The sequence below is a fragment of the Apodemus sylvaticus genome, chromosome X (assembly GCF_947179515.1).
Source record: "Apodemus sylvaticus chromosome X, mApoSyl1.1, whole genome shotgun sequence".
NCBI classification, from domain to species: domain Eukaryota; kingdom Metazoa; phylum Chordata; class Mammalia; order Rodentia; family Muridae; genus Apodemus; species Apodemus sylvaticus.
The window spans coordinates 117,468,697-117,487,979 of record NC_067495.1 but is presented as its reverse complement, the minus strand read 5'-3'; the positions used below and the strand labels follow the sequence as shown (position 1 = coordinate 117,487,979).

The 19,283-nt window shown below is 42.2% G+C and overlaps 1 protein-coding gene across 2 annotated transcripts in view; it reads left to right on the top strand.

Moving 5' to 3' along the window:
• The window catches only part of Tmem255a (transmembrane protein 255A), a 54,120-nt gene that overhangs the window by 19,429 nt on the left and 15,408 nt on the right, over positions 1-19,283 (top strand). Inside the window, exons 5-8 of one of the 2 annotated variants that reach the window (XM_052170682.1) lie at positions 5,453-5,521; positions 7,276-7,347; positions 7,755-7,843; positions 16,672-16,834. In XM_052170682.1, coding sequence (XP_052026642.1) covers positions 5,453-5,521; positions 7,276-7,347; positions 7,755-7,843; positions 16,672-16,834 — 393 coding nt within the window. The remainder of the gene's footprint in view (positions 1-5,452; positions 5,522-7,275; positions 7,348-7,754; positions 7,844-16,671; positions 16,835-19,283) is intronic. The other variant, XM_052170684.1, reaches the window with a different exon arrangement.

Genomic DNA, 19,283 nt, shown 5'->3' with positions numbered 1-19,283 from the left:
CTGCAGGAGCTATGCATTGGATAAGGGCTACTTTCACTCGTGAATTCTAGATCTCTGACTAAGAGCACGTCCATTGAGCGCTCTATAAAGGACCTTGCTCCCCACTTTTAAGTTTAGTTCTTTGACAATCCCATGCATGCATATAAATGCATGTTGATTGCTGCCTCCATCCCTCTTCTTTTGTCTCCATCCTACACCTATCAACAGCTCCTCCTCCCTCCTTGTCCCTTTCCCAGAGAAGTAGTTTTTTGCTTTTGTGTATGACTCCTCTAATTTGTTCAAAGACATCTGTGGGACCATTTGATTGGGAATAGCCATTGCAACCTGGTGGCATCACCAGTGGGTCCATAACTGAAGGCAGTGACATCCTCCTCTTACTGAATTTACCAGTAGGAGATCATTCAGCAATATGGGTTAGGGTTTCCTGGGCTCTTCTTGCATTCATGCCTGGCTGCTAATGGGCCCTTTGTTTTACATACCCAAAAAGTGCATTTATAATTGTCAAAAAATGTGTATTTCCCTCTGAAGGTGGCATGTTTTTAGAACCTCTCCATAGTGTCTTGCCCTTGCATTCGTTCTGCCCCATCTTCTACAGTACTTCCTGAGCCTTGAGGGCATGGTATAAATGTTATATTTAGGGCTGAGAACTCAACTGTCAGTGATCCTCCACACTTTTTGCAACTGTAAGTCTCTGCATTTATCACAGTTCACTAGAAAGAAAGGCTCCTGTGATTAAGGCTGAGAGTGATAATTGTCTATTTGTATAAACATATATATTTAGAAGGTGGCTTGATACTGTGTCAATTCAGCTAAACAATGGAATTAAGGTCTCCCTTAGGGCCTGGGACTTCCCTCACCATGCTCTTTGCAGATTTCCAGTACAGATTCCCTCCTATGGGGTGGGATTCAAATCCAATTACAGAGTATTTGATTACCACCCATAATAGTTGTCACAAGTGGGTGCGTTTTGCCTGGAAGGTTGGTATTATAACTCACGGTGTTCAGAGCTGGTGGTAAGACTATATTGATGCCTTCTCCCCACTAGCAGCCTAGGTAGCACCTCATGCCCCTGCCCTTCTTTTACCATGTTCTGTTTCACACTGTTCCAGATTTCTGGCCCAGGAACAACTTTTCCATTAATCACAGTAAGCATAGTGCCTAGAACTCATACTAATTTTAGAGTGCCAAGAAAATGGTCTTATTTCTTCTCAAATAAGAAAAATGGTGAACTTTTAGGTTGAGACAAAAATTTGGCACATAACATAGATGTATTTGTTTTTATACCAATGGTCATACAGCTTATTTAAAAAAAAAATAACCTTTTCAGTGGGAGAAAGGAACAAGAAAAAACGACAACAGAAAGAGCCTTGGACATAGGAAATCACTAAGTAGCCCTGATGTTCTCTTGCATATTACTCTCTGAATATACACATGGTTTTGTATGGTTGGTTACAGTCAATCATAGTGTGCATGCTATTTTTGTATTCAGTAGGAAACATCCTAGTAACACTAATTCTTTGTTTTTATGTATTACATTTAACGTTTCAATGTGCCCCCACATCTATTACCTCATCTGAGATCTACAACAATCCTGTGAGATAAGTAGGGCAGGCATTATTATTCCCATTTGACAAGCAGCACTCACTCCGAGACAGTTTCCATGGCAACAAAGGCCTAGTGGCTCAGAAGCCTGCCATAGATTTTGATGGCATCATGAGCTAAAATGGCTTCCTTTTCTTCTTTTTGCTTCCATTCATGTTTAAATTTTTTTTTTTTTAGTATATTCACAGTTGCATGGAGACAACAGGTTTAGAATTTTTTTATATCAAAAAGAATACTTATATCCTTTGTTATAACCTGTCTCTACATCCTCCCCAACTCTAAGCAACAACTAATATACATTCCTATATTAGACATTTCATACTAAAGGAACTCTATATGTGGACTTTATGATTGGCTCTGTTTACTTAGTATATGGTATCACAAGTCAGTGCTTCATTCCTTTTTATGGTCTACACTATATGGATACACCACATTTTGTTTGTCCATTCACCAGTTAATGGACATTTGGGTTGTTTCTTCCATTTTACAATTAAATACGATGCTGCAGTTCACACTTCTCAGTGGGCATATTTGCATTCTCATTTCCCCTCTGCTTGCGGGCAGAACTGCTGGGACATATGATAACTGTGTTTAATTGTTTGACGAACTGCCCTACTGTTTTCCAAAATGGCTGTGCTGTGTTACATTCACCATCGATGTAATAGGATTCTGATTTTTTCACAGCCTCCCAATTTCCATTATTATCTGAATGTGCTCGTGAGTGTGAGGCAGTACCTCATTATGGTTTTGATTTGTATTTCCCTTATGGGCCCAATATTTTACATCATTGGCTTCAGTGGAAGGCAATGATAAATAAATTTCCAGCCTCTATTTATTGGGAATTTCTCTGTGATGATCACACTTTTAGCTACTTTTCCTGTTGCTGTAGTGATGCTGTGATAATTGCGACTTATGGATGGGTTTAGTTTTGCTCACAGTTGGAGAGCACAAGCAGGGTACATGAAGCAGGGTACATGAAGGAACACCATTGTGGCAGGAACCTGAAGCCATGGTGTCATTGCATCTGCAGTCAGAAAACAGGAAGGAGAAATGCTGTTCTCTGCTCCTTTCCTACTTTTCACTGCAGGACCCCAGCACAGGAAATGTTGCTACTGTCCTTTAGAGCGGGTGTTCTTGCTTCATTTAACCTCATCAAGATCATCACTCACAAGCACGATCATATGCTACCCTAAATGATTTCTCACAAATATGTCTGGAGGCTTGTCTCAGGGATGACCCCAGATCTTGTCAAGTTAGTAATCAGTATTAACTACCTCAACAACCTAGTCACCCCTAAGGCCCTTTGGTTAATTTTATAGTTGGTGAGTTGTACTGTATTATACTTTTTAGATTTTCATGGTATCATGACACCGTTAAATCACAGATCCAATAGCTGTCTTTCTGTCTCAGAGGTCAGGTCACACTTCCCTGCACCTCAGTTTCTCTCTGTCTCTCTGTCTCTGTCTGCTACCCCCGCCCCATCCCCCCACCCCCCACCCCAACAGAGAGTTGATAAGAAGGCATGCTGTGACTTTCCTAAGTTGACACCTCACTTCCTTTCAACTCCTGACAAGTCCTGTTCACCCTAATTTCCACATCTAAGACAACTTGGATTTTAACTTTATAAATTCTAGCCTTATAAATTCTAGCCTATTTCATGTAATGTGGAACTTATGCCCCAACCACCAGCAAACCTGTTAGAGTCATTCTATCCACCGTCCTAAGAACAGCAGTATTTGTGTACCTGAGAAAGGTACCTTTGTCCTCATGATCTGTTCTTGTAGATGTTAAAGGGGAGGTTGGTTTGGATCATGTGGCTTCCTGCTACAGAATCAAATTATCTGTGTCCCCACAGGACCCCATCATGGCTGCCCAAGGCCATGATACTACTAATCAACATTTCTTTAGAAGGATAGTCTTGGCTTCCTTTTTACAAACCTGCCTTCTTTTAGTGACAATGTATGCTATGAGATAAGGCTGGATGCATCTTTAAGAAAATGTTTCTTCTAATATGAAACCTGCCCAAAGATATCTGGATTAGCTAAATGAAAGTCATATTTAGATGCTAGCCCAACTTGGGTGGGTTAAAGCCAGATTGCCCTATTGGTGAGACCCTTTACAATCACCTTGCCATGTTTCTTTGGCTTGAGTGAATCTGAACTTTGCCAAGACCTAATTATTTTTCTATTCCTCTTCTTTCTCCATCTCCCCACCCATGGCCATTCATTAGCTGAAAAGTTCACTTTACTCTGTTGTGTTGTAATTTCTCTCTCTCCCAAGTGTCTACAATAGAAATTACCTTTCAGGGTTAGAAAAAGAGCGACATTAATAGGCAAGAGTATGTCCTAAAAGGGCCCGGCACATAGCACTCATCTAATATATAGCAGTACCCGTTTCCATCCCTTCTTGCCAAGGTTGGCAGTCCTTCAGGCTAAAGAGGTTGCAAACTCAGGTTCAGTGACCTCTTCTCACCCCTGAGTTGCCTGTTCTTGCCCTTCTTCTGGGGATTAAGTGTAGACTAGCAGGCAGACATAGCAAGTGGGTAATCATCCTGCATCCCTGTCTTCATTTAAGGGCGGTAGCCGAATGGCAAAATCAGGTCATATAAAGCTACGGCCAACACTATAGTCAAACCTTTTCTTGAGCACAATAATAACGAATGTACTGTTACTCCAACATAGAAAATAAGTCCTGCCAGTTGTGAGCATGAGAGTCCAATTTCCTTTCTAGTCTGACTCCATATCGAATTAACAGCAATGCACCTTTGTAACACTGAACAGCAAAGAGAATTATGGAGCATGAGCTAATGGAAAGTCCAAGGTCATTGATGGGGTCACAGACTAGAAGGCAAGAGACACTCAATGCCAACTATAGGGGCTCCTAAGTCACAGGAAAATAACCATCAGGATTGGAAATGAGGCAAAAGGGGAAAGGCAAAAGATAAATCCTTTCTGCCTGGGCACTTGGAACTACGCCCCTAAGGCCATTTTGTATAAACCAGTGTCTTAGGCTAATGTGACTTTGTCCAAAGACCCCCTACTACACCGGGATACTTAGAGTCAGTTGTGCAAATGACAGCATTTTCTGGTTACAAGTTACAAGAGTCCAGGCCTTATCTGACTTGTCTCTTCTTTCCAACACTCGTGCCTGAGAGAAGAGAACGTTTCATCAGAAAGCGAGTAGAGTAAATCAACTATCCTTGATCTCCACATGAATTTTCCCTCTTTTTTGCTTTAGAAGTACCTTTTTGAGCTTGTGGGCTTTACCTATCTGTGTAGGAGAGTGAAAATGGCTTGTAGTAGAGTTAAAGTCTACAGCCAACTCAGTAGCTACCCATCCTCCAGCCACTGATTTCTTTGCCTCTTCCTTTTGAAAAGGTGTGGAAATAACAGCAGGGAGCACAAATCAGTCAGCCCTTATCTAGTCCCCAGGTGATAATGAGACTTCATAGTTAAAGCCAAGCTCTCTCTATTTAGAAGTGCAATATTGCAATAACCTGGAGTTTTGAATCTTGCTCCCTAGGGGACTGTTTGCAAGGAGACAAAGCCTAGAAGGAAAAAGAAACCAAGGAGGAAATTTCAAGAGACTCATTTTTCAATCAATCTCCCTGGTTTCTCATTAGCTGAAGTAGTTCAACAGAAAGCAGTTATTAGAATAATCTTGCCTGATCCATACATTCTCAGGCACCCAATAGATTCTTAGAATTTAACCTAACCAACTGCCTCTGTGTGTGTGTGTGTGTGTGTGTTTGTGTGTGTGTGTGTTTTCAAATCATATATTAGCAAGCAGGGCTCTTAACGTTTTACTTTACAAGGCCAAAACCCTTTTGGTTTGGTGTTTCCCTTTATAGGATTTGAAACCACTCTATGCTAACCGGTGCCACTATGTTCCCAAGACATCCCAGAGGGAAGCTGAGGAGGTGAGCGAGCCACAACCATGCTGCATGTCTTTACCTCATGGGAAAGTCCCTTGTTTCATCTGAAACAACATTTCTTTACCGAGAAAAAGTAGATTTATTTATTATTTTAAGCATATGAGTGTCTTACCTGCATGTACGTATGTGCACCACATGTGTACTGGAGTTGCACATAGTTATGAGACACCATGTGGATGCTGGGAATCGAACCCTGCCCTCTGCGAAAGCAACAAGTGCTCTTAACTGCTAAGACTATTCTTAAGCCACGAAACACTCTTTCTATATTATTCCTTCCCACAGACACAAGGTTTACTACTAAATGCTTTGAGCTATTTGTTCAGTGGGTCAAAACACAGTATTAATGGGGACATGTCATAGATTGGAGGAGCCTCATGAGGCCTAATCAGATTCATTTCGTTCTCTGGCCATAGGCTGGCCCTCTGACCCTAGCCAGTAGTCTCTCATTGTGTGTCCCTCCCCCATCTCTACCAATAATGATTCAGTTGCCTGGACTTGGTGTTCCGCTGGAAGAAGATATGAATCCCACCAAGACACTGTGCTAAGAAGCCAGAGCCTGAATGCCACACATGGAATGCTATGGAGTTCAAATCAGGATAACTGAGCAATCTGGTCTATCTCAAGGTTCTAAGGAGGCCCAGCTTGTCAGTCTAAGAGGCCATCCTAGCAATCCTGAGTAGGCTCAGGAGAGTATTTCTTTCTTGCCCCATACATGCCCTGTGTTCCCTGTTGCTTCAGCTAGAGGCAATAACAGTGGCAACATTGGGGGGAGGGGCATGCACTTTCATTTCAGCAAATCAGGAAACCCCTTCCAACCAGTGGATTCCAGCATATGGAATTCTCTGTGGGTTTCTGGGAATGTTGACAATTTGGTACTCTGTTAACTTCAAAATGAAAGCCATTCACCATGAGAATACAACCAAGAGTACATTCGCAGCACAAATCTCGGACTCTACAGAAAGGGAAGGAGACAAACTTGGGTGGGTAGGGAATTGGGGAATGGGCATAGGGTGAATTAGGAAAGGGGACAAATAGAATGCACGTGCATTGTGCGAACTTCCCAAAGAACAAAGAAAAATTACAAAAATAACATTGAAAGATAGCACACCTGTGACTGGAAAGGAAAAAGGAAAGGCAGAGGCAAAATGGCCACTACATCACACAACCTCCTGGGGAGCCACTTTACATAAAATATAACAGGAATGGTATCCTGGAGTTAGACAGAGTCATAGTCTTGCTCCCAAGGCATAATGTTAAATGCTTTTATTATGATAGTACTATCCGGTTCTCACCATTTTCGGTTAGCAACCAAAAAGTTACCATTTTTCTAATTGTTCCTGGGTTAGAAGGAGGAATAAAATGTGTGTGTGTGCTAACAGCATTTCAACAAGCAACAAACTTGTTGGTCGCTTGGATGAAGGACCCAATATGAAGAAAAGTGCCTATTTACCGCAACAAAGCCAAACAAATGTGAAAGTACTTTACTGCACCCTTATTGGGAAGGGAATTTGAAAAACATTCTTGCAAGTAAGAGACGGTAAATGCAGACTGGGCCTCATATTTTTAGTTTTGAAAAATGTTTTTGCCAACTCAAGCCATGGAACCCTATTGCAGCGATTCTCTTGATTTTATTGTGATAGCTTTCCTGTATTAATTTGTCAACTGCACAAATATTAATAACAGTTTCCATATATTTGCTTATGATCCTGTTTCTCTTAACTCGATTTTTCCTGTATAAGGTCATAACTTCTTCATCCAAAATTACTCCTTCTACGAGGGCTTTGAGGAACCTTACACAGGCAGTTAAAGAGGTATTATTGTACTTCAGTGTGCATGTGATGGCTCCTCTATATTTCTTTGTACCAGATCCTCTTTCTTCCTGTGTCCTGATTTTTTTCATTCCTCATATCCTCATTCCCTAATAGCCATTTAATATAACAGATATTGTTCCTTTTGTCTTTCCTCTTCTCTTCCTCTACCATTTATGAGTGGGGGTACTAAGGACTGCGGTTGGAGCTAAACAGAATCCCAATACACAGGTGCTTGCTTTCTGCACAAGCACAGCTGCCTTCCTGCTTAGCCCCATCTTTCCTTTGCATGGGTATGTGCATATCACAGCCATCATTTCTGTCTCCATCAGTCACTAACTCACATTTCAATCCCAGAGGAACAATCCTGTCCAGTGCTAGCTTCTGCCACTGCTGTTTTGTGTCCTCAGGTGAACTGCCCTCAACTTAGCCGTGGACTCTGTACACCTCGCATCCGGGGCAACACCTGCTTCTGCTGTGACCTCTACAACTGTGGCAAGTGAGTCTGGTGTCATGGGCACAGAAGTAATTGTTTGACCATATTGGCTAAGAAAGCCAAGACTGGTGGTGGTGGTGGTGGGGGGGGGGGGTGGGGGTATGACAGGGATTAGAGAAGTACTGACCATTGGTCTGTCATAGATTCCACCTCACAGGCACAACCTGCTTTTTCTGTGCAAGGCATCACACTGGCTACTTCCACAAACATTATCTCATTTAATTTTCCTTGTAGTTCATTCTTATTTATAGAGTCTGGAGTGTTGTCATTATGTGAAAGAAAAGTGAATCTCAGAGGGAAGATACAATTGGCTAAAGGTCATAAAGAACTTGAACATACAAGTAGTAATCGAATCCAGATCTATGTGTACGTTCAACATCATCCAACAAATATTCACGGGCACCTTCTCAGTGCCTGGCCCTGTTCTCTACAACTAAGGATTCAGCAGTGATGAAAGCAAAGGTCTGTGTCCCGTGGAGCTTATATCCTAGCAGAGGAGAGCATATAGGCACATATAATACATAATATGAATAATGTTAGGTGTGAATACAATTTCAAAGAAAAATGAAGCAGGAAGATATCAATGAGGGAGAAACTGTGTACCCAAAGTAGAAAGCTGGAAAGCAAATCAAGAAGTTAAACCAAGAAAAGAGTTTGAAAGCCAAGGGGACAGCAAAATATAAAGGCTCTGAAGCAGGGTGGGTGCCGGTTATACTAAACCATCCAAACTCCTTGCCTTCCAATTAGGATTGCTGCAGTTATTCTTTCAAAATATTAGGTGCTGAGAATACTGATGTCAGGCTAGTAGGAAAGGCAAATAGATAAACAATTGAGATGTGAACATAATAGTGCAGTGAGCATCAGTGGATACAGCAAGGACTCTGGTGGCATAATGAAGGACAAAGGGTAAGGAAGAGTTTAGGATATGAACTAAAAGCACGTGGAGGTGGGAAAGATATGTTCGCAAGTTGTCAGGACTTACAAAGTGGAGGGAACTATAGAAAATATAGTAAGTGGTGAACACAAAGCTGGAGCCAGGGTCAGATGTCAAAGAACCTAAGGTCCACAGGAAAGACTTTGGCCTTGACCATGTAGGTGATTGGGAGCTATGGAGATATATAGCATGGAAAATGACTAGGTAGACACTGCAGATGCCTGGGATGCAATAAAAATAGGAGGTATTTTTTTAAAGGATAAGTTAGGCGAATTATAAGAGAGGTGTGACAATGTGATGCCAATTATGAGAGAATTGCCTTTCATATATTGTTAGCTAATGCTTTCCTATGTGTGACTGTTTTCAAGGGAGGGAGGGAAGAACTAGCCCAGGAGGGCTGGATGGATGTAGACAGAGAGGCCTGGAAGGGAAGCCACACTCTCTTTCTGTTGGTCCCGGACCGGTTTTTCTGGTTTGAGGATTAAAAAGTTGACTAGCCTGTCCTGTTTTTTAACTGGGAAGCAAGGGGGAGAGTTCACCTGGGCCCTTCACGTTCTTTGCTAATACTAATCTCGTTTCCTTGGACTGTCTGACAGTAGAGGAAGAGAAATTCAAAGACTCAAAGGAGGTGTAAGATTATCTAGGTGGAAGGGCGATGCATAATTATTCATGTTGGCCTCCTCCTCGGCTGACTTCCTCCATTCTTCATCCTGTCTCTCTCTTCTCTCTCTCTCTCTCTCTCTCTCTCTCTCTCTCTCTCTCTCTCTCTCTCTCTCTCTCTCTTCCTTTTCCTGTTTACTCCCTTGTCCCTCTTCCCCCCTTTCTTTGCTGCTCTCTTTCCTTCTCTCTCCCTTCCTGCCTGGTTCAAGACCTCAAGGAGTAGGGGCTGGGAGCTGCCATGATTTGAGTAGGATCTGAGATCTGGAAGCTCAGGGAGAGATCTAAGAAGTGATCTATCACACACACACACACACACAGAGAGAGAGAGAGAGAGAGAGAGAGAGACAGAGACAGAGACAGAGACAGAGACAGACAGACAGACAGGCACACAGGCACACAGACACACAGAGAGACACACATACACACATATACACACACACAGAGAGAGAAAGAGAGAGACAGAGACACACACACACACACACAGAGACAGATAGACACACACATATATATACACACAGAGAGACACACACACACACAGAGTCACGCACAGACATACTTTTGCTTCTACAATAGTCATGTTTCAGAAAAAAAGGATTAGAAAAAAAATAAAAGGTGACTTAAATCCCATTTATCTGAGCCACAGGTGAATATTTTCTGCTTTTGCCCTCCATGGAGACTCAAACCCAACTTATCTTTTTTGTTAATCTAAATTTCACAATAACTGACTTTCATAAAGCAACTCTTACCAGTATTATTTTTAAGGAAGGAATTTTTCTACTTTATGAAATACTCATTTTTCTTTCTTTCTTTCTTTCTTTCTTTCTTTCTTTCTTTCTTTCTTTCTTTCTTTCTTTCTTTCTTTCTTTCTTTCTTTCTTTCTTTCTTTCTTTCTTTCTTTCTTTCTTTCTTTCTTTCTTTTTACTCTTACAGGCCCTCCAGTCATTCCCTCTTCCCCTGGGAGGCTCCCAATAGGTACCCACCCACCCCGGTACAGTCAGGTCATAACAGGACTAAGCACAGTCTCTTTTACTGAGGCCAGGCAATGTAGCCAAGCGACACGTGCTGTGTTTAATAAAAGGAAAGAAAGAATGAGAAATGTGTTTGGTGGTGGTATGGTGAGGTGCAAGGGAGTGCCTCTGCAGGCCTATGCTGAAGCATTCCTTCCCCCTGAGGTACCAGCCTTATGATGGATATAGCATAGGGAGAGGCCAGCCATGGATGTGTGGAGAGGGAGGGGGAGAGGAATGGGGAGAGAAGGGACAGAGGAGGAAAAGGGGAAGAGGGTAAAGAGTAAGAGAGAGTGAGGAGGGGGCAAGCAGCTCCTTTTACATTGAGTCAGGCATACCTGGCTGTTGCCAGGCAACTGTGGGGTGGAGCCTAGAAGAAATGCTAACAAGAGAAGTGGTTCTTAAGGCAGGCAACAGTCAGAGTCAGAGAAAGCACTTGCTTCAATTGTTGGGGGACTCACATGAAGACCAAGCTGCACACCTACTACAGATGTGTAAGAGGCATAGGTCCAGCCCCTGCATGCTCTTTGGTTGGTGGTTTAGTCTCTGTGAGATCCCAAGGGCCCAAGTTAGTTGACGGTGAGTTTTCTTGAGATGTCCTTGTCCATGCCAATTTTCCCAGTGCTATCCCCCACTCTCACATAAGACCCTCCAAGCTCCACCTATTGTTTGACTGTGGGTCTCTGCATCTGTTTCTAACACCTCCTGGATGAAGCCTCTTAGCTATGCGAGGCTTCTTCTGTCTGCAAGCATAGCAGAGTATCATTAATAGTGTCAGGGGCTGGCTCTCTCCTATGAGATTGGTCTAGTCGTTGTTTGGACATCTGTCATTTTCTGCTCCATCTTTATCCATGAACAACTTGTAGGCAGGACAAATTTTGGGTGGAAGGTTTAGAGGATAGGTTGGTGACCCCTCCCTCCACTGGTAGTCCTGCCTGGCTTTAGGAGGTGGACACTTTAGTCTCCATATCCACAACTGCTAGGAGTCTCAGTTAGGGTCATCCCCCACAGACTCCCATCAGTCTTCCCTGTCCCAGAGCTGCCCCCTCTCCACTGATTTCTGTTCTCTCACCCAGCACTCCCCCTTTCCCCACACCTGATCCCCCACCCCATTCCCTTCCCCACCCCCTCTCCCATCAACTTCTCCCCCTCCATCCACCTCCAATATCTATTTTATTCTCCCTTCTGAGTGACATTCAAGCATCCTCCCTTGACCCTTCCTCCCTTAGGCCTTCCTTATTATTTGGCTTCCTTGGGTCTGTGGATTATATCCTCGGTATTCTGTACTTTTTTGGCTAATATCCACTTATTAGTGAATACGTACCATGCAAGTCCTTTTGTGTCTGGGTTACCTCGCTAAGGATGATATTTTCTAGTTCCACCCATTTGCCTGCAAAATTCAAGATGTCCTCGTTTTTAATATCTGTGTAGTATTCCACTATGTAAATGAACCACGTAAGAAAAGAATTTGTTAAGAAGTTGTACTAACGTGGGCTTCCACAGGGCAGGGGGCATGATTCCATTTCATCAGCACAGGGCTAGGCGTGACTAAAGGGCTGATGAAAATGGAGGGACTTTTGTCGAAAAGCAAAAACAAAATCTTCCTTTTCACCGGGAAAAGAAAATATTAGACAAGGCAACAGATATGGGCCATGCTGTTTCTAAAGAAGCTCCGGAGTAGCTTTAACCTGCCCTGGACCTAGAAGCCCCAGCATCTGTCAACATTCTTCCCCAAGTCTGGGTGGCCAAGATCCCAAGGGCAAAACCAATAGAAAAGGACTTGCTTACGTTTCTTTCAGGCCAGAAAACAGCCATAAGACTAAGTAGGAGACATACTTGCAGTGAAGGGAAAGCTTTTTCCTTGACCCAGAGGTTTTTGCAGCCAGAGCCAATGGGACTTAAATTGAAGACCTAAATATAGCTAGCAACCAGCATTCTGAGGCTTGGAGACTTTAATTTTGCCGAATGTGTATTTGTTTTCCTCACACGAAGCCTATTTTTAATCAATTGCCAGCTCCTCCAGTCCATTTCCTGGAAAGGAGGCCAAGAAAAAAAAGTAGGAACAAAACCCATCAGACAGTCATTTGTACAGCAGTACAGAAACAGAGTGTCTACTGTCCCCTCGAACCCGCAGACCTTCACTGACGTCATGAGTGGTGAGGATTAATACCAAACATAGATTATTCCATTTAGCCTTGTGCAGGAAGGTGGCTTTCTCTAGGACACAGCTTCTCTCTGTGGCTGCCTTTCAAAGCGTCTCTGCCTTCCATCTAACTCAGTCATCTTTGGAGAGGTCAAGTCAATATCATTGGTTTTTACCGTGTAACCTAAAGGAAATGGTGTGGTTTGTGTATGGCCTCGGCTGGGAACACAATGATACAGGACAGCTTACTTCCATTCCTCACCTTTTCTAACATTATGTTATGACATTCCTTACTATGTGCCAGCGGTTATTGTGTTCTTTAGAAACTCAGTGAACCAGAAAGGGAATTTAAAAAATATGGAAAAATGTGGGTTAAGGGAAAGGAAGGAGGGAGAGAGGGACGGAGGGAAGGAGGAGAGGGAGACACAGAGACAGAGAGACAGACAGTTAGAAGAGGGGGAGGGGGAAGAGAGAAGACAAGAGGAGAATTACTACTCCAAGCTAAGAGGTTGTCTTATCGAAGAGTAGAAAGATGCCTTCCTACTTTCCCCAAATTAATGGACATTTCCTGCGTTAAGTAGTATTTCGAACCCAGATTTTCTGCTTCTTTAGGCCTACCCAGGAAGTGGAGTGCAAGAAGAAACACGCCCACATTTGATGACCTATCTCATGGTCAATGCAATGATGAGGCTTTGTGCTCATTCACTGAGTATTAATCTGTGCTCTTTCATCTTTAGTGCTGTTCTAGGCAGTGAGAGAGACACAAAGAGATGTCCTGTGAGAGATGGCTCTTGCTTTTGCGAGGTTACAAGTTTGACAGAGACATTGTGGTGGCCTTGGGCTTGGCTGTAGCGCAGCACTCAGCATTTAGTAGCCTCTCAGTATATATTAGCTTAAATGAAAAAACTAATAACAACACACTGAAAAGGAAAGTGGAGTCAGAATTGTCCAGAAGCTTGTGGACCAGCTAGCAGAGGCAGAAACAAGAGAGGCCCTGTCTTTAGAAGGTGCATATGTATGGACGATAGAGGACAACTTTCAGGAGCCAATTTTCACCTTCTAAAGACAGGGCCTCTCTTGTTTCTGCCTCTGCTAGCTTCTGGACAATTCTGACTCCACCTTCCATCTTGCTGTAGGAGAGCTGGGATTGTAGCTGCTACCACATCTGGCTTTTTTTTTTCAATTTATTTATTATATGTGAATACACTGTAGCTGTCTTCGGACACCTCAGAAGAGGGCATCAGATCTCATTACAGATGGTTGTGAGCCACCATGTGGTTGCTGGGATTTGAACTCAGGACCTTCAGAAGAGCAGTCAGTGCTCTTAACTGATGAGCCATCTCTCCAGCCCCCACATCTGGCTTTTTAAATGTGCATTCTGAGGATATAATTCAGGTCATCAAGCCGACAAGGGAAGCCTTTTGTACACATTCGTATTAAATCTCCTAGGCTCAGAGAAGTTAAGAATATTTCTGTTAGGCAGCAAATAAGTTATAGTTAGGGTTCTAATGCAGCTTGACTCCGGAGTTTGCTAAGGCATAATGCCTTTCTACGAGTACTATCCACTTACTCGCAGTAGACTAGGAGGTAGGCAAAGATAATTGGAAGGATGTGTCAGAAGGTGACCGCAAGCCACTAATATGTCCCTACAATCCCATACTCACCCTTAGGCACATACCTCATACCTGCCCTTTTCAACCTGTACAGTTGCATCTTTGGGGGTAATAAACATATGTACACTTTCCTTCCCCATCATCAGTGCCAACTCATAGGAGAAACTCAAGGTATGCTTATGAATGGGATCTTCTGATAGATTCAAAAAAAAGTACCAAAGTTCAATTCAATTTCAGAGGACTTGAAATACCCTTAAAATTCTACCATGAGGTCCTGGAGACACTGTTTAATGGTTAACTGGAGTTACAGGCAGTTGTGAGCTGCTTGATATGGTCGCTGGGGGAACCAAGGTCAGTTTTTTTTGTTTGTTTGTTTTTCTCTGTAACTCCAGTTTTCTGGTGTTCTCTGGTGCTTCTATAAGCATGTGTGTGTGTGTGTGTGTGTGTGTGTGTGTGTGTTTGTGTGTGTGTTTGTGTGCACAATCATAACAAAGAATACAATGGACACATATAGACAGATACAGACATTGGTGATTCTGATGTAGTCAGCCCTGTACACTGATTTCAATACCTCAGAGAAATCAGTTTTAAAGAATCCTGTCAAATTTATTGGTAAACTTGAAAAGTCTTTCTTGCATGAATAATCCATCTGTGGTTCATTTTGGAGATTAACCTTTGATTTTTGTTTGTTTGTTTTTCATTCTTAGTATTCCTGTAACAGGGAACTCTCATGTAACAGCCTTTGGATGCTAGGGCATTGCATTGTGTGCTTAATTTTAAGCACCATGTTTCAGGTTCCCTGCTTTGCAGTATCTTAGAGGATAGGGGTTTCCATTGAATTCATTTATTGAATATTTATGCAGCACCAAATGTGTGTCATGCATGGTAGTTGCATGAGCTTTCTTTTCTTTTTATTTTTTATGAGATATGAACAAATGCCTGTTCAGCCCAGAAAGAGCAGAGGTAGACCAAAGAAATTATTGCACCCAAGTTCAGCTTACAAAACTAGTGAATTTATTATCTTGTCATCCATCTCTTGGCCTGAGGGAATGGATTCATTCTAGGTCCTTCTCCTTTACTGATACAAAGGCCTGTAGATGTTGAAGTCCTTTGTATGAAATGGATACTGTTTGCACATAGCTTACACACGCCATCTGTACATTATAAATTGCTTGCAAATTACTTATAATTTCTAGTTGTAAATGTCATGACATGAGGCATTATGCTGTAATATTTATGGAATAGCAACAGAAAATGTTCAGTGTATGCTCAGTACACATCCATGTTTTAAATATCCAATCCACAGCAGATTGAATTGGCCCATGTAGAACCTGCAGGGATTACATTTTAGGTGTTTGTGGAGGGAGGGTACAAATCAGTCAGGATCGAATGATGTGAGTAATTAGGCTGAGTGTAGACATCTTTAGACAGAGTAGCCAGGGAGAACCTCTTCAAGGACATGATGAGTTTTGTGTTACATCTCAGTTTTAGTAGTATATTAGCACACTGGGTTTTTTGGGGTGTGTGTAGAATTATTTGTTTGATTTTAATTGGGGAGATACTGAAGTATTTAAAGCCTGAAACAGATTTCAGCTTTATCATTTATGATTTAGCCAAGGTCCTTACCCTCCCTGTGCTTGAGTTTCATCATTGAAATATAGGAGTCTAACATCATCTGCCTCAGTGTTCTCAACCTTCCTGATGCTGCAACCCTTTAACACAGTTCCTCATGTGATGGTGACCCCCAAACACAACATTATTTTCATGGCTACTTCATAACTAATTTTGCTACCTGACGAATCGTAATGTAAATCTCTGTGATTTCCAATGGTCTTAGGTAACCCTGTGAACGGGTCATTCAACCCCCAAGAGGGAAGTGACCCCCAGGTTGAGAACTGCTGATCTATCTTGTAGAGGACTCTGAAGGTTTGCCGTGTTGACAGGCACTGCTGTTATAATAGAAATGTTTTATAATATGTTTTGTCTCGTCCAATAGCCACTATCTACATACGGCTCTGAAGCACTTGAGACATAAGAAGACTAAATGCTTGAATTTTAAAATATATTTAATTAAAAAAAAGCCACATGTAACTATAGTAGATACCATATTGGACAGGTGAGATTTCCTGAACCGACATATGTGTAACGTTAAGCACTGTGCCTAATAGATGATACGCACCAACAAATGCTATCTAGGATTACTGTTAGCAATGTTTACAAGAGTCTCTCTGACAAGCAACATTTTGTTTTGTTTTGTTTTGTGTTTTACATAAACACCAGCCACACTTCAATTTATTGTTGTGTTTTACTCCAAGCAAACTACAGTGATGCCCTTTACAGCAGCTACCCATCAGCCTAGGGAGTTTTTTTTTTTTTCCCTGAGCTACACAGTAGTCAAATCCCAGTGGTGGGGGCGAGGCAAGAAGGTCTTCTGTTTCTAGGAGACTGACTGCACTACGCTTCTTCCCATGCAGCAGGGTGGAAATCACCGGCGGGTACTATGAATACATCGATGTCAGCAGCTGCCAGGATATCATCCACCTGTACCACCTACTCTGGTCTGCCACCATCCTCAACATTGTTGGCCTGTTCCTGGGTATCATCACTGCTGCCGTCCTTGGTGGATTTAAGGATATGGTAAGAAAGAAAGTAACTTCCAATGGTGAACAAAGGCTAGGATGTTTGGGACAGTGGAGATACATAATTTGAAGGGAGGAATCAGAATGTAGCATTTGCAGTTGCCTTCAAATAGCTTAAGTTGAAGTGAGAAGCGCCATCAATCTGTATATATTCTTTGCAAATGTGAACTTCCTGGTGTCTTGAAGCATAGTTTAGGAGTGAAATAGTGGGAGGGGGTTTTCAGTCTTTCTGTTCACTCTGCCTGTGTAAACAGTTCATCATACTTTCCCTCAACACTTTTAGTAGACACTTTCCTACTTAGTGTTCTCCTTAATGATCTTTGGGAGACAATGAAGGAAAGAGATTTATGTTTAGCTGTAGGTAAGATTAATGCTGGTCTCCCACAGGGATTCCATCACAGAGTTTCTAACTAAATGCATCTAGGCTTTTTTTCCTCTTGTACCTTGAAGACTCAGCCCCAGGCTAAGCTGCTGGGGGTGGGGTCTTGCCTTCAACTTCAGCCTACCCACATTCCTGTTCCTGTCTTTGGAATCTTTTCCATATTTGTGTGCCTAACTGCAAATACACAGCAGCGTCCAGAACACTCAGTAATACATGTTCCCTTGATAACAGTAGGTACCTTCTTTCTTTGCTTTCAAAACATTTCTCGTAATTTATTTGCTATGTTGGTAAAATTTAATCTCCAATTATGGAGCTGTTAGTTTTGAGTCATGGTTAGTAACCCAGCTTTATATTCCCTGGAGTATTAAAATTACCTGGAGTATTAAAAACGAAGCAAAACTAAAATAAATCCAGACACTTGTATCCCTTCCCCAGACATTCTGACTCAGCTGGTCATAATGGAATCCTGTCTAGCAATGGATTCTTGAGATCACTTCAGCTGATTCTGGCCTGTAGGCAGGCTTGAGGACCACTGCTTCACATAGACTTAGAAAATGATTTCGTGCCTAGAAGGGATTTTCTAGAAGTGAGATAAGCAACTCCTAGACCCTTGGTTGTTTATGTCTCCTTTAAGGTCCCCAAGGAACAAGATCCTGGGTAGCAGTCTCTAACACTAGATAGATAGTCAGAAAGGTGGTGATGGTAAAATGAAAGGCCCAAAAGGCAAAGAAAACAATGGAGTTTTGGTTACAAAGTCCCCTGAAGGATTGAGCTGCTTAGGAATATTGGGTGTTCCTGCTGGTGACTCTGTCATGAAAACCCATCGATGTCCACCCCTAGTCTACCAGTTTCTCTTCTCTCCCTTTCCCTTGTCATTTCCCTTCTCATTTCCTCTGTTCTTACTTCAGAAAAGCCAAGCACTAAGGAGTCTGTATGGTAAGCATTGACTTGGTGGTCACCCTAGGAACAAGAAGGATTTCCTGTCATGGTGGGGGGTGGGGGCTGAGGAAGGTTTTAGGAGACATAGGTGTTTCTGGGTTTAGGCTTTTTTGAAGAAAAATACATTGCCATTGTTCTTGGAGGCTTCTCCCAGAAGAGCCCTAGCAGGTGGGGATTTCCTGAATAGGAAGAGCTTTCCGGACCCAGGGGAGGGGCCGCCTTGATGAACCAATGCTGCTTTATAGGATTTACCCTCTAATCTTACCCCATGAAGTCACAGTGCTAAAAATTCCACTGTGCTTCTTCTACTTCTTCCTCTTCCTCTTCCTCCCCCTCTTCTTTTTCTTCCATATTTTAGACTTTGCCTCCTTTTGTCTATTTTCAAAATTAAGATAATTTTTAAAAAGGTAATTTCAAAAGTAGGATGTTATTTATTTTATATTATTATTATTATTCATGTGTACATTTATGTGTGTATGTATGGATGTATGTAGGCATGTGTGTATGTATGACTATGTGCCTGAGATTAGGGTATCTCCTGGAGCTGGAGTTAGAAGTAGTTTACTGTAAGCTTTCTGTTGTGGGTGCTGGGAATTGAACTAGGGTCCTCTGCAAGAACAATACATATTTTTAACCACTGAGCCAACTTCTCTAGCCCCAGATAGTAAACATTTTAAATATGCTGCCTAATATGCCACATAGGTGTTAAACCCTTGTATTATGTAACCTCTCTGAGTTGATTTGATAAGTTTCCATGGTGACAGAAGGAATTGGGATGTGAAGTCAAACTGTGCCTGAGAAAGATGACTTTCTTCAAAGAAAGTTCTGAAAAGTTGGGAAGAAGGAAGGAATGAGATGTTGATGTTCTAAGAAAATACAGACCTTCCAAGGTTTTGGCCTTCTCTTCAAACCAAAGATTTCCCACACCTTAAAAAAAAAAAAAAACCAGGAGGACATCTCAATGGTAACACACACCTATTTGAAATGTCCAAATTCAGTGCCATTCGGGCCATTCAAAATGCCACATGGCTAGCATCTCTACTTACTTCTATGGCCTTCTCATCAAATGAAACCTGTAACCATGAGACAGCTACTCCTGACTCCTTTTGTCCCAAACCATCAGAAA